The sequence below is a fragment of the Tachyglossus aculeatus genome, chromosome 21 (assembly GCF_015852505.1).
Source record: "Tachyglossus aculeatus isolate mTacAcu1 chromosome 21, mTacAcu1.pri, whole genome shotgun sequence".
Classification (NCBI taxonomy): domain Eukaryota; kingdom Metazoa; phylum Chordata; class Mammalia; order Monotremata; family Tachyglossidae; genus Tachyglossus; species Tachyglossus aculeatus.
In genome coordinates, this window is record NC_052086.1 from 76685202 (window position 1) to 76701068 (window position 15867).

General features: G+C 46.6%; 1 protein-coding gene and 1 non-coding gene across 2 annotated transcripts in view; both read right to left on the reverse strand.

Moving 5' to 3' along the window:
- Positions 1 to 313: 313 nt before the first annotated feature.
- The window catches only part of LOC119942156, a 125753-nt gene continuing 110199 nt past the window's right edge, over positions 314 to 15867 (reverse strand). Inside the window, exons 69-74 of the mRNA XM_038762811.1 lie at positions 14869 to 15053; positions 12178 to 12371; positions 9362 to 9551; positions 8077 to 8186; positions 4693 to 4815; positions 314 to 660 (exon numbers count right to left, since the gene is read on the reverse strand). Of these exons, the coding sequence (XP_038618739.1) occupies positions 472 to 660; positions 4693 to 4815; positions 8077 to 8186; positions 9362 to 9551; positions 12178 to 12371; positions 14869 to 15053 (991 nt within the window). The 3' untranslated portion in view covers positions 314 to 471. The remainder of the gene's footprint in view (positions 661 to 4692; positions 4816 to 8076; positions 8187 to 9361; positions 9552 to 12177; positions 12372 to 14868; positions 15054 to 15867) is intronic.
- On the reverse strand, positions 3553 to 3690 carry LOC119943035. Its single transcript, XR_005455521.1, has one exon. It is a non-coding gene; the product is annotated as a small nucleolar RNA SNORA7 (small nucleolar RNA).

Genomic DNA, 15867 nt, shown 5'->3' on the forward strand with positions numbered 1-15867 from the left:
TGCCTGTGGTATGACTAGATCCTCAGTAAAATGGTGATGGATCAGGCCTCTGTCTTCTGGTCCCTCTAGGGTGGAGTGGAAGCAAACTAGACAATAGGTGGGAAATAATGGTGGAGCTATTATTTGGGGGAGATAGGAAGGGGAGGCTCTGGAGGGATTCAGGGACCATCAGGAGCCTTCCTGCCGTTTGGAGTGGGAGCCCCTGGGATGGTGTTGGAGGGGGGTTAAGGAGTCTCCTTGTTCTGGTCACTGTCATAAAACAGTGCTGGCCAGGACCAGATTGACATGACCAGCCCTTGGAGATGTCCCTCTGTTTCCCCACCACCACCATCCCAACAAGGAGTTGAGGACTCTGAAAGAGAGTACATTTTCTCCCCATCATCTCAGCCTTCCAGCGCAAACGGTTCCACATTGGAGCCAGGTGAGGAGCCCAAACACAGTGGGCTGTGGAGAGATCACCTTTCGAAAGACTCAGGGGTGGGTCCGGGAGCCTTTCAGACCAGATCGCTGGAACTGACCACACTGAGGTGGAGTTTCCAGGGGAACAAAAGCCCTGTTACACAGATGAATGAAGGCGGCAGCCAGGCGGCAGGCGGCTTGGAGCCCGTTGGCCTCACAGGTGTCCTGGATGCACATGCTGTAAAATGGGATGGGATCCACCTGAAACAGAAGCATCTGGAGTCAGCCTGACCTGCCCTACAGCTCAGGTAAAGACTTTGCAGCCACTCAGTAGGGGGAGAAACTGAGCCAGAATGTGTGTTAGACTGATGCCAGAAGGGTTTTCTGATTATTAGAGAAGTAGCATAGCCTAGTGGAAGAGCACAGGCCCGGGAATCAGAGGCCTGGGTTCTATTTCCAGCTCTGCCACTTGTCTGCTGGGTGATGTTGGGCAAGTCACTTTGCATCTCCCGGCCTCAGTTTCCTCATCTGCCACATGTGGGGCAAGGACTGTGTCCAAACTGATAATCTTGTATCTACCACAGCACTTAGAACAGTGTTTGGCACATAGTAGGCACTTAAATACCATAATAATAATTATTTATTATTATCATCATGGTGTGAGCCCTGTGATAGGAGGTGGAGCATCCCTCAATCAATCAGTAATCCTTAGAGAGTACTTACCATGTACAGAGCACTGTACTGATACTTAGGAGGGTATAGGGGCATAGATAGACATGATTCCTTCCCTCAGGGATCTTACAAAGGAGCCAGGGAGACAGACATTAAAAGAAATTACAGTTAGGGGGGAATAGCAGAGTTAAAGGATATGTTCATAAATGCTCTGGGGGTGGGAAACTCAAGTTCTTTGTGGGGAGGGAATGTGTGTACCAACTCTTGTACTGTGCTCTCCCAAGTGTTTAGTCCAGTGCTCTGCACACAGTAAGTTCTCAGATATCATTGATTGATTAGCAGGTCTGGACTTAAATATACTACATAGGTGATCCAGAAGGGCGGGAGAGCAGGGTGGGAAGGTGAGAGATTAGTCCAGGAAGGCTTCAGGGATGTGGTTTCAATAGGGCTTTGAAGATGGGAAAAGCAGTAGAGTCTGTCAGATATGAAGGGGGAGGGAGTTTCAGATGGGAGGGACGGCACGAGCGAGGGGGTTGACAAGAAGATAGACAAAATCAAGGCACAGTGAATAGGCTGGTGTCAGAAGAGCGAAAAGTGCATGGGAAAGGAGCTAGGTTAGATTGGCCACCTTAAAGCTGGCATTCATGAGTTTGATGTGGAGATGGATGGGCAATTGTTGGTATTTTTTGAGGAGTGGGGAGATGTGTGCAGGTATTTTAGAAAACTGATCTGGGCAGCAGAGTATGGACTGGAGAAGGGAGGGTTTGGAGACTCGGAGGTCAGTGAGGAGGCTGATGGGGGAGTCAAGAGGGGGAATGCTGAGTACCTGCATCAGCAGAGTAACAGTTTGGATGGAGAGAAAGGGGTAGATTCTAGAGGTGTCGTGAAGGTAGAGCCAACAGGATTTGCTGACTGAACGAATGTGCAGGCTGAAGGAGAGAGGTGAGTCTAGGAGGATAAATACAATTGGATGAATAATGCCCGGTTGTGGCTTTGAGAGACAGCGAGGTTGGTGGTGTTGGCAGTGACAGAAAAGTTGGAAGGAGGAAAGCCTTTGCGTGGGAACATGACTTCAGTGTAGACAGGCTATGTTTGAGGTGTTGGCAGGATGTCCAGGTGGAGATGTTCTGAAGACAGGAGGGAATGTGAGATTGCAGAGCTGGAGTGGTAGATTTGGGAACCATTTGTGTAGAAATGGTAGTTGAAACCATGAGAAGGAAAGAGTTCCCACAGGACTGGGTGAAGATGGAGAATAGAAGAGGTCACAGAACTGAGCCATGAAAGTCATCCATAGAAGGTGGGAGGCAGAGGAGGAACTGTCAGAAGAAGCTGAGAAGGAACAGTCAGAGAGGAGGAGAACCAGGAAAGGAATGGACAGTGACAGTGAAACCAGGGTTAAATAGTGTTTCTAAGAGAATGGGATGGACCATTTTTGAAGGCTGCTGAGAGGTCAGGGAAGATGAAAATGGAGTAGAGTCCACTGGCTGTGGCAAGGAAGCAGTCACTGGTGACCTGGGAGAGAACCATTTTAGTGGAGGCGAGGGGGCAGAAGCCAGATTGTAGGGGGTTGATGAGAGAGTTGGAGAAAGCAGTTGTAAAGAACTCATCCAAGAATTATGTTAAGGAATGATAGGTGGGAGATAGGATGGTAATTGGAGGGTACAGTGGGGTCAGGGGATTATCTTTTTTTTTTTTTAGTTAGTAGTTACAAAGGCCCGTTTAACAGATTGAAGGAAGACCTGACTCTTGACTTTGGGGGAAAAACAACAGTAATTTTATTTGTTAAATATTATGTGCCTACTAAGAACTAGAGTAGATGCAAGGTAATTAGAGTGGACGCAGTCTCTGTCCCTCATTCAGCTCTCTCTCATGGGGAGAGAGAATTGAATCCCCACCTTACAGTTGAGAAAACTGAGGCACAGAGAAGTTGTGACTTGCCAAAGGTCACACAGCAATTAAATTAAAGAGTCAGGATTAGAATCCAGGTCCTCTGTTTCTCCAACCTGTGTTCTTTTCACTAGGCCACTCTGATTTGGATCCCATAAAGAAAACCTGAAGCGATAGCAGGTCAGAAATGCAAGCTTCATCTCTTTTGTCATTGAGTGCATTGCCCACTTTGTTTTATCTATGGAAGATTTTTCAGCTCTAAATCACTATGAACCCACCATCCCTCTGGCACTGGATCATTTGCTTTCTTCTTTCCAGGTTTTTTTTTTTCTTTTAATGGCATTTGTTAAGCACTTACTATGTGCCAGACACTGTTTTAAGGTCTGGGCTTGTCTTGTCTTCTCTTATGCCATCGAGTCATTTCTGACCCTTAGCAATGCCACAGACACATCTCTCCCAGAGCACCCTGCTCTCCATCTGCAACCCTTCTGGTAGTGGATCCATAGAGTTTTCTTGGTAAAAATCCGGAAGTGGTTTAACATTGCCTCCTTCCGTGCAGTAAACTCTGCTGCTTCCCAGCATGGGTGAGTTTTGACTTGTAGCAGATTGCCTACCACTTGCTAGCCACTGGCCAAGCTAGGAGTGTAATGGGTATGCCTCTGCTTCACTCTCCCTCCCATAGCCGAAACTGGTAGAGTATTGGAAACTCTCCAGGTGTGACCCTGAGAGGGGACGTTCTGGGCTAGATACTCGCTAAACATTTTGGACACAGAAGGACCACTTGTCTGCTGTGTGACCGTGGGCAAGTCACTTAACTTCTCTGGGCCTCAGTTACCTCATCTGTAAAATGGGGATTAAGACTGTGAGCCTCATTTGGGACAGGGACTATGTCCAACCTAATTTGCTTGTATTCAGCCCAGCGCTTAGTACAGTGCCTGGGACATAGTGAGCGCTTAACAAATATCACAATTATTATTGATATTATTAATAATAATAATTCCCTCGCTGTGATTAATTTTAATATCTGTTTCCCCAACTAGATTGGAAGGTCCTTGAGGACAGGGGTCATGTCTACCAGCTTGATTCTATCGTACTCTCTCAAGTACTGATTACAATGCTCTGCACATCATAAGCACTCAATTGTTGTCCACTAGTGGACTTGACATGACTGACTCCATTTTGTGTATGCTGACAGTAACCCTCGTTTTGTGCAGGCCAAGAGAACAACTCCTTTTTTGTATTTTATGCAAGGCTCAGCAACAGATGTCTTCAAGGCCAGTAACACCTATCTATGCAAGGCCATAGGGCAGATAACAACAACCTGCACAAGGCAGTGGAAACAGAGAATAATGAGAATCTATAACATCCTGTCGGTCCTAATTGGATTCCTGAAATTCCCAATTGCTCCGCTCACATGTTGCTGTAACTCAATAAAAGACACAGTGAGAATGGGATCGGGGCTGCTTGTCACTCGTACCTCTCCCGGGAGGTGAACGGGCAGGTAGCCACTTTCCTTCTTCACTGCTCTATCTGAACTCCTGTCTCCGAGTCATTTTTCCTCTCTGCGTCACTACCCTGGGTACAAGAACCCTGCGGCCGATTTACACCGAGTTAACCTATTTTGCACCCTACTTGTCGATAACACAATAAATATCACTGACTGCTTCAGTTGCATCTTGGACTTCCCTCTGCCCACCCCCTCCACCCAGGCAGAGCCACCATTACAGAACTTACCACCCGGAAACAGTTCCGGAGCAGGGAGTGAGCATCCCGAAAAAGCATCCCGCAGATGTTTGGTGTCACCGTGCTAGGACAGGATTGGGCTTTCCTCGGCAAAACACTACACTTACTGTCCACCTGGTAGGTCAAACACAAACATCAGATTTCCAGGAGTCAATTGCAGTCAGAGAGATGGGGGAAAAGACTGGTAAAAGAGAAATGTATTTCTAGAAAAGAAGGAAAATGTTGAGATGGATGGTTAGAGAAGGAAAAGAAATAGAAAAAAGGTAGATATTTAAAGAGGTGAAGGAAAAGAGGCAAACGGAAGATAGAAGAATGAAGAGAAAGATATGTATAACAGAGGAGGAGGAAAAGAGCTAGATAAACTGTAAGTATGTTCACTATAGACTGTAAGCTCATTTTGGGCAGGGAATGTGCTAATTCTGTTGTACTCTTCAAAGTGCTTAGTACAGTGCTCTGCACAGAGCGAGTGCTCTAAAAATGTTAAGTAGAGTGTACTCTGGCTAGTGGCAGGGAATGTGCTACCAACTCTGTTGTGTTGTAATCTCCCATGCACTTAGTACAGTGCTGTGCAAACAGTAAGTGCTCAATAGATACCACTGATGAAGAGAAAGAAAAGGTTAATGTCAGAGTTCAAGAGGAGAAGGTAGAGACAGGTAAAAGATGGGAGGACAAGGAAAAGAGATAGGTAGTTGGAAGAGAGAAGTGGGTAAAAGAGTGGAAAAAGAGATAGGTAACAGGAGAAGGAAAGGAGAGGTAGGGTAAACAGAGTAAGGAAAAGATAGGTAAATGAAATAGAGAAAAGGTAGAGATCAGTGGAGAGGGGAAGGAAAAGACAAATATGTTAAATGAGAGCTATAGGTAAAAGGGAGAGATAGGATGAGGAAAAGATAGATAAGAGAGGGAAAGGACAGAGGTGAAGAAAAAAGAGAAAGGGAAAAGATAGGTTGAGAGATATTTTGGAGGAGGAGTGAGGTAAAATTAGAAGGAAAATAGAAGAGAAGGAGAAATAAGTGAGAGATAGATGGAGAGGAGAAAGCAAAGAGAGAGGTGATAGGACAAGGAAAAGAGAGTTAAAAAGTTAGATGAGAAGGTAAAGAAAGAGATAAAAGGGAAGGAAGGACCCCCCCCCCCCCCCCCCCCCCCCGCTCAGTGGTTGACCATCAGAAAGAAACTTCTTACCCTAGACTTTAAAGCACTCAATTATCTTGTCTTATCCTAGTCGGCCTTGCTGTTTTCCTACAACCCAGCCCTCACACTTGCTCCTCTAATTCCAACCTACCCAATATACCTTGATCTCCTCTATCTCTCCTCTGACCCTTCACCTATACCCTGCCTTTGTCCTGAAGCTCCCTCCCCCTTCATATTGGGCAGATGATCACACTCCCCTCCTTCAAATCCTTATTAAAATCTCATCTCCTGTAAGAAGCCTTCCCTGGCTAAGCCCTCATTTGCCCTACTCCCTCTGGAGTAGGATTTGTACCCTTTAGTGACCATACCCTCAGCCCCACAGTACTTATGTACATATCCATAATTTTTTAATGTCTGTCTGCCCCCTCTGCTCTAGACTGTAAGCTCCTTATGGAGAGGGAACATCTCTACCAGTTCTGTTATAGTGTACTTACCCATGCACTTAAGCTCAGTGCTGTGCTCTGCACACATTAAGCACTCAATAAATACTATTGATTGAAGGAAAAGAGAAAACAAGGTCAAAGAAAGAAGAGAGGGAAAGAGGAGATAGAGGGGAAAGAAATAGATTTATAGGCAGAAGAAAAGAAGGAAAAAAGGTTAAAAATAAAATGATGAGGAGAAGGAAAAGAGATAGAGTAAAAGTAGACTGGCAAGGAAAAAGATAATATGTGAAATGTTGCTGGAGAGAGGTAAAATTAGATTGAGAAGGAAAAGAGGGATAGGTAAAAGATAAATGGCTAGAGGAGAAAAGGAAAGAGAGTGAAAGATTAAAGACAGAAGAAAAATAAATAAAGTGAGATAGATAAATGATAGGTAGTAAGAGGAAGAAGAGGTAAGTTGGATAGACAGTGAGAAGGAAAAGAGAAGAGACAAAAGGTAGATGTATTAATAGAGAAGTGAAGGAATAGAGATGTAAAAATATTTAGGTGCAATAAGTTGGAGAGGAAAGAAAACTGGGAGGTAAAGATAGGTGAATCAGAGAGAGAAAAAGGAAAAGAGATCAGTAGAAGAGAAGAATGAAAGGGATAAGTTAAAGATAGCTAAATAAGATACAAGAAATAGGTAAAAGATATATGCAGAGAAGAAGGAAAAGGGATAAAACAAGGAAAAGAAAGGTAGGTAAAAGGTAAGAGAAGGAAAGTGAGATAGGTAGATTGCAGAGGAGAGGGAATAGGAGATAAGGAAGAAAGATGGGTAAAAGGATAAGAAAAATATTGAGAGGTAAAAGACAGAAAGAAGGAAAAGAGACAAGCAAAAATAGCTTTAAAAGAGGAGAGATAGGTAAAAGATGGAGAGAGAAGATAGTTAAATGAGAAGAGAAGGATAAGATAGAGAAAATGTCCAATAAAAAAGGGATAGTTAAAGAAGAGGGAAGTTAGAATAAGGAAAAGAGCAGTAGAAGGTGCCTAGGCAGGAGAAAGCAAAATGATAATTATAGAAGAAAAAAAATAGATGGAGAGAAAAACTATGAGATAAGAGAAATACAGAGTGATAAAGGAAGAAAGATGAGTAAAAGAGAAGAAACAGGTAAGGAGAAGGAAAAGACATAGGTAAAAGGAGAAGGCATAGGAGAGAAGAAAAACAGAAGCAAAGGAAGAGATAGGTAAAAGAAGAAAAATCATGATTGGTAAAAGGAGAAGGGAAATACTGAGGTAAAATATTGATAGAGAGAAGGGAAAAGATGGAGAGGAGAAGGAAAAGAGAAATAAATAAGATACATAGCTAAATGGAGAGGAGCATGGATAGAGAGATGGAGAGAAGGAAAAGAGAAGTAGGTTAGAGATAGATTGTTAGAGAGGATATGGTGTGAAAAGAGGGTGGCCAGAGAGGGCATGCCCCAAAATCTCCCTGCTCATAGAAATAGGGAAAGGAAGAAAGGAGCACCTAGAAAGCTCTCTTCTCTCTTTTTTAAAAACTTTACTTGGGATTAGAACCAGCTACATTTCCCACTGTGCCACACTGAGGAGTCCTCTTGACCACAAGTACTTACCCCTTTATTCATTCATTCAATCGTATGCAGCAGAGTCTTTACCTCTCACAGCATAAGCAACCCCCCACCCACCCACACACCATCCCCAGACACAGACACATCCCATCACCCAGTTAACCACCATTTCATAATCAATCACCTCTCCCCAGAGTAGGCCACATTCTAGGACACACAAGGTGTCTGCTACTGGGTCTCACCTGCCAGGCTTCTGTGAACTCCTGCCAACTCCGTGCAAGTGAACCACCAGGAAGCATGAACTCATTGCCTGCCTCATTGTCATTGGTGCCCAGTAGTCCTGCTGACACACCTGGGAGAAGAAAGCCACACAACTGATTGACTGCCCTGGCACCGATGAGGTAAAAGACCGAGTTACGCTACCCTCCTGCTGTCGTCCTGCTTTTTGCACATCCATCTCCCAGCCAGGGGCTCAAAATCTCCCTGGGAGGCATAGGGCCATGCGGCAGACCATGCTGGCCTGTTGCCCTGAAGAATCTGTGATGAAAATAAGAAAGTGGCATCATCAACTGTCTGCTGTGTGAGCTTGGGCAAGTCACTTCACTTCTCTGTGCCTCAGCTACCTTATCTGGAAAATGAGGTTTGAGACTGTGAGCCCCTTATGCCCAACCCAATTTGCTTGTATCCACCACCCAGCACATAGTAGAGTGCCTGGAATATAGTAAGCACTTAAGAAATACCATGATTATTATATTGTACTTTTCCAATGCTTAGTACAGTGCTCTGCCCACAGTAAATTTAAAACTGTAAGCCTCATGTGGGACAAGAACTATGTCCAACCTATTAGCTTTCCACCCCAGCACTTAGAACAGTGCTTGGCACAAGGTAAGTGTTTAACAAATACCATCATCATCATCATCATCTCAATAAATATGATTGATTTACTAATTCTCTAGGCCTCAGTTACCTCATCTGTAAAATGGGGATTAAGACTGCGAGCCCACGTGGGACAGGGACTGTGTCCAAACTGATTATCTTGTGTCTACTCCAGCACTTAGTAAAGTGTCAGGCATATAGTAAGCACTTATCTAATACCATAAAAACACACACACAGAAAAAAGCACATGCTGTTTGCCTGAGGGTAACCAATGAGTAAAACAGGCAGTTATTCCAGACTCTCCAGAAAACCCTCCTGTGGCAGGAGGGGAACCCAAATTGAATTTCCATAGATGCACCCCCCATGTGGAATCACAGTGGCTCAGGGAGCTGGGTGGGAATGCTCTGGGTCGGGCCCAGAGAGAGTAACAGGTCCACCTCACTCCCGCTCGGGTCCTGATCCAACCCGGAGGGAGAGGACAAGGGGAAGGGCAGCGTGGGAAGCGGGGTGTTTGGGGGACATTCTTCTGCAGCCATTTCGCAGGAGGAGGGGCTGAAGGAAGGACCATCCAAGTGGCGATGGACAGAGCTGGGAAGCCCGGGTAGGGAAACCCTGATGGAAGCTGAGTTGTGGAGTTGATTGGGACTCACCGTGGTTCCAGCCATCCAGCGTTAGGCTGCACAGGTCGGCCTGGGGGTCGCAGGACAGGGTGACTCCATTCTGATTGGACAGTTCTATTTTGGCCTCTTCTCTCCTTGCACTGGCCCTGTTTGTGGCAGGGGGCAGAGCCAAGTTGGGGCAGTTCTCTTCCATCTGGGAAATGTTGTTCGTCCTGTGGACCTGTGGTTCGGACAAGTAGAAATGGCGTTCAGACAAGTAGAAAAGGCACACGGGGTAGGGGGGGTTATTTAGACATGGACCCTGTCCCTTGAGGGGCTCATGACTGATGAATAAATGTTGGGGGAGGGGGACTGGAGATGGACACATTGGGAGCAACAAAATACTAAAGCAATGTAAGCGACGAGGACAGAAAAGCAGTCCATAAAAAGAAAACAAAAGTTTGCTGTGGTTAGACGAGTAGAATTTCTCCAGAAGCAGCATGGCCTAATGGATAGAGCACAGGCCTGGGTTCTAGTTCTGGCTCTGCCACTCGTCTGCTGCGTGACCTGGGGCAAGTCACTCAGCTACCTCATCTGTACAATGGGGATTAAGACCAAGCCCCATGTGGCACAGGGACTGCGTCCAACGTGAATACCTTGTATCTACCCCAGTGCTTAGTACAGTGCCTGGCACAAAGGAAGCCCTTAACAAATGCCATAAAAAAAAGAAATTCTTTGTGATTGTGTCCATAGCAATGGCTATGTGGTCACCAGCTTTCCTGAGGTGATGTGAGGCTTCATACTGCCGTGCCGTTCTCTTTCCTGCTGGAGGGGAAGAGCGGCAAGACAGCAGCTTGTATACCTGGCACAGGGTGGGGCTGAGGGCATGAGGGAGGGCAAGGTTGCCAATACTGGATGGTTTTCTGAGCTTGGGGGGGCGGGGGGGGTGAGGGGAGAGTCCAGGCTCCGTGGAAAGAGCATGGGCTTGGGAGTCAGAGGTCATTGGTCCCAGATCTGCCACTTGTCAGCTGTGTGACTTTGGGCAAGTCACTTAACTTCTCTGGGCCTCAGTTACCTCATCTGTAAAATGGGGATTTAGACTGTGAGCCCCATGTGGGACAACCTGATCTCCTTGTATCCCCCCAGTGCTTAGAACAGTGCTTCACACAAAGTAAGCGCTTAACAAATATTATATTATCATTATTATTATTATTGTTCTGCAGTAAGCCGGACAGACCAGCTCACCACAATCAGAAATGGGAGCGGGCTAATTCCTTTCTGAATTGAGCATCAATTTGTGACCGTTAGCTTCAAGGCACGTAATCGGCTCTCTCCCTCCTGTTCTACAACCTCTTCCACTACGCCAGAATTTGCGCTCTTCATGGCCCTCAAGCTAACCGCCTCATTACATCGGGTGGTCCCCATCTCCTAAACGCTGTAACCTCCTAGTGGGCAGGGTCGCATCTCCTTGTTGGCAGGGAATGTGTCTGTCATATTGTTATATTGTACTCTCCCAAGCGCTTAATACAATGCTCTATGCACAGTAAGCTTTCAATAAATATGACTGACTGATTTTTTTATATTATAATATTTGTTAATCAATCTGCGGAAGTTATTGAGTGCTTATTATGTGCAGAGCACTGGAGTTGTAAGCACTTACTAGGTGATAGGGACTGTACTAAGCACTGGGTTAGACAAGCTAATCAGGTTGGACATAGTTCATGTCCCACTTGAGGGGTCACAGTCTAAATCCTCATTTTCCAGATGAGGTCACTGAGGCCCAGAGAAGTGAAGTGACTTGATCATGATTACATAGCAGGCTAGTGGCAGAGCCGGGTTTAGAACCCAGGTCCTTCTGACTCCCTAGGCCTGTGCTCTATCCATTAGACCACACTGCTTTTCTGGAAACATCCAGTCATCATTGGCCTTCAACTTTCCCCTCTGCAATTCTGCATTTCCTCTAACAATAATAATCGTTCTTGTTAAGCACTTACTATGTGCCAAGTACTTTTCTAAGCGCTGGGGTAGATACAAGTTAATCAGGTTGGACACAGTCCCTGTCCCACATGGGGCTCACACTCTAAATCCTCATTTTACAGAGGAGGGAACTGAGGCCCAGAGAAGTGAAGTGACTTACCCAAGATCACACAGCAGACATGTAGCAGAGCTGGGATTAGAACCCAGGTCCTTCTGACTCTCAGGCCCACGCTCTAGCCATTAAGCCACACTCCTCCTTTCGCCTCCGGGACAAGTCCACACAGATGCCATGCTGGTACCTTTATGCCAGCTCACTGTGTCCAGAACCAAACTCCTCACCTTCCCTCCCAAATCCACTTTCCCATCCAACTTTCCTGTAACTATCATCCTCTTCCCTGTCTCTGGAGGCCTTGACCTTGGCATTATCCGTAATGCTCCCTCTCTTTGAACTTTCCTATTCAGTCTGTTGCTATCCTTTCAGTTTTTCCTCCATGACGTTCCCCGGATCTGCCAAGTGATCAGAGGATACTGTCTATTGAGTGCTTACTGTGTGGCGAGCACTTGGAAGATGACAATGCAAAGGATACAATACAAACACAAATACCATACCTGCTCACAAGGAGCCAGCAGATTAGAGGCTCCTCTTCTCCATCTAAACTGCCAAAACTCCGATCTTTATGGACTCTACTAGTCAAGCCCTTACTCTTCTACATACCTATCTTTCCAGGCTCTTCTCCTTCCTACATAGAATTCATTTTGTGTTTGTGAGACCTGCAAGGGGGCAGGGGCCTGGTCTCCTAACTCTATTGTGTTCTTCCAAACAGGAAAGTTTTCTGCACTCAGTAGGTGCTCAATAAATTCAGATCATTTGATTCTATAATTGTTCTTACCCTCAGGCCTGGGGTCATCATGAAGGCCGAACTGTTCATCTGAACATACAGGAATCTTGGGCTGCCATTGAGGATTACGGTGAAGGTGTCCCAGGCAAAATCCTTGGCCAGCAAGAGGCTGCAGTGGGAGGCCAGTTCATACACCTTCCCGTCGAATGTCACCACATACTTGTTGCCAATCACCACTGCATGATCTGGGAGAAGACAGGGAAGAGGAATGGACTTCTTTGGGCTCTCAAGAGGGCCAGGCAGAGCAAGCATGAAGAAGCAGTAATAATGATAATAATAAATAATAATTGTGATATTAAAGTGCTTTCTTTGTGCCAGGCACTGTATGAAGTGCTGGGGTAGATATAAGGTAATTGTGTTCGACACAGTCCCTGTCCCACATAGGGCACAGCCCCTGTCCCACATAGAGCTCCCAGTCTTTTCCCCATGTGGGATCTGATTATTTTATTTCTACTCCAGCGCTTAGTACAGTGGTGACATGTAGTAAGTGTTTAACAAATACCATTATTATTATATTTTTATTATTATTGTCCCCAGCAGCTGGAGGTTTTTATTTTACCTCTCTCCCTCTCTCCCTGACCAAGAACCAGGGGCCTCCTGTCTCTGGCATCATACCAGCCCAAGACACCTTCCCCAAGAAGCTGCAACAACCTCTCCAGAGGACTACACTCTTGTACGTACCCCAGCACTTAGAACAGTGCTTGACACATAGTAAGCACTTAACAAATACCATAAAAAGCAAATAAAAACCCCAAACACCCACACACATTCAATAAGTGGACTGCCCTGGAGGTCCCATGGGGGTAGAGAAGCAGCACAGCTTAGAGAAGCAGCATGGCTCAGTGGAAAGAGCATGGGTTTGGGAGTAGAGGTCATGGGTTCATACCCCACCTCTACCACTTGTCAGCTGTGTGACTTTGGGCAAGTCACTTAACTTCTCTGTGCCTCAGTTACTTCATCTGGAAAATGGGGATTAAGACTGTGAGCCTTACGTGGGACAACCTGATCACCTTGTATCCTCCCCAGCACTTAGAACAGTGTTTTGCACATAGTAAGCGCTTAACAAATGCCATCATTATTATCCACATAACCCTCAAATTGCTGGCTCCGATTGGGCCTTCATTTTGTCTAGGGCTTCGTGGCCTGTGCAGTCTGCCCTCGGGCAGTTGTCCCACTGAATGGTATTATAACACAACAAAAATCCAGAACCTGCAGAAATCTGAAACATTTCACTAGTAGTCAGCGGGCCTTTCTCCTTCCCCACATGTGTGCTGTCTCTCTCTCTAACCTCCTCCACCTGCGGTCATTCAGATGAGCCCCCCACTGCTCCACATTCTGGTGGCTGTGGTTTAAAACAAGAATTTCTCTGACTCCCGGGGGGGTCAAGAAGAAGAGCGGCAGCTACTGTTGCTGGGAGAGAGCATGGACAAAGCAGGGAAAAGTCTGACCTTGGTGTGTGTGTATTTGTGATTGTGTGTGTGAGAGAGAGTGAATATGTGTGCACATGTGTACACACATGTTTAATGATGTTTGTGATATTTCTTAAGCATGTGCCAAGCACTGTACTAAGTACTGGGGTAAATACAAGGTAATAATCAGGTCAGATAGTCCCTGTTGCACAGTGTGCTGTGTATGCTCATGAGCTAGTGTGTATATTCGTGGACCACTTAAGCCTTGACTGGCTTAAAAATTCAGTGATGTCCAGGTCCCTGGATGGTGCTTTTTCTTTTTTCCTTCTCATCCTCTCATGGTGCTTTTTCTTTTTTCCTTCTCATCCTCTCATTGCTGAGATTGTCTCCTCCATAGGTACGGCAGAGGGGGATGGAGACCCCAGGAAGAGGGAGGGAAGCGGCTGAGGGGAGAAAGAGTTGGCAGCTGGGAGCCTCCAAAGATAAACCCACCAGAGAAGCCACCACTACACCCGGAGAGGATGGGTGAATGGAGCAGTAGGCTAAATATTGGAAACAGGGTGCATAGAACAGGCTTTCAGTGGAGGCTGTGGAGCCTCTGGGCCTGGAATTCCTTTAGGAAAGGACAGACATCAGCCCAGGCTGGCTAGGTAAGTATTCATCTGCTCGGAGATAAGGAGCAGGACCAAAAGGCACCCCGCGGCCCCTTTCTAAGATTCCAAAAGGCTTTGTTAGAAGAAGCTCCTTAATGCTTTACCCTAACCCTGGCACTGCCCACTGGAAATGCCTCAGGGCAGCCGTGGGAGCTGGAAATGCCCCTCGATCAGTGCAGGTCCCAGCCCCTACTGGGAAAAACAGCCCAATAAGCAGTGTTCCCAAGGTGTCAGAGGCCAGCTTATTCAGGTCTCCCCCAGCTCCCCCACTGACTTCTTGCCTCAAGCTGGTCAGAGCCCGGGAAGAGGGGAGGGGACTCCTCAATGACAGCAAAGGCCCCAGAAGCCCTGGCTCTAACCCTGACACTGTTGCATGGCTCCAAGCCCATTGCTCACCTCTCCCTTCCCTCTTCTATGCCTGGATCATTCATTCGTTCAATCGTATTTACTGTGTGCAGAGCACTGTACTAAGTGCTTGGGAGAGTACAATATAACAATAAACAGACAGATTCCTTGCCAATCCAGCATGTTCTACCCTCCAGGGGGCTGAGAGGGATTTACAGCTGCCCATGGAGTCTCAGGGAGTGGAGGGAAGGGGAAGGGGGGGGGGGGAGGATTACATTCAAAGGGGCTCTCCAGCAGCCGGCACTTGAACCTGTAATACTCAGCCACGGGGTTGATGCTGTAGAGCTCCCTCAGGGGCCTCAACAACTTGTCCTCGATGAGATGGCGGGTGAGGTGAGCCAGGTCCAGGGGCTGCTCCTCTGCAGGCAACACGGGCAGCTTCACCAGGACGGAGCAGTTCCTGGGGAGGTGTGGGCAGTGGGCTCAGCTCAGTTTGGCCAAGGACTGGCAGGAGGCGCATATACTCTTTCACGGGCTCCTCCTCAGCCTCCTCCCCTCTAACTGTCGGAGTATCTCCAGGCTCAGTTCTTGATCCCCTTCTAGTCTCCATCTAAACCCACTCCCTGTGGAGAACTCATTTGTTCCCATGGCTTCAACTACGACCTATATGAGGATGATTCCCAAATCTACATCTCCAGTCCTGATCTGTCTCCTTCTCTGTAGTCTGACATTTCCTCCTGCTTTCAGGACGTCTCTACTTGGATGGCCCACTGACACCTCATACTTAACATGTTGAAAACAGAACTTATCTTCCCACCCAAACTCTGTTCTCCCCAGACTTCCCTGTCACTGTGGACAGCACCACCATCCTACCTACCTCACAAGCCCATAACCTTGAGGTGATTATCGACCCTTCTAATTCAGCCCACATAGTCAATCTGTCATCAAATCTTGTCAGTTCAACCTTCACAACATTGTTAAAATCCACCCTTTCCTCTCCATCCAAACTGCTTCCATAATTATCCCAGAATTTATCCTTTCCTCAGCATGGCTCAGTGGAAAGAGCATGGGCTTTGGAGTCAGAGGTCATGGGTTCAAATCCCGGCTCTGCCAATTGTCAGCTGTGTGACTCTGGGCAAGTCACTTAGCTTCTCTGTGCCTCAGTGACCTCATCTGTAAAATGGAGATTAAGACTATGAGCCCCCGTGGGACAACCTGATCACCTTGTTACCTCCCCAGCACTTAGAACAGTGCTTTGCACATAGTAAGCACTT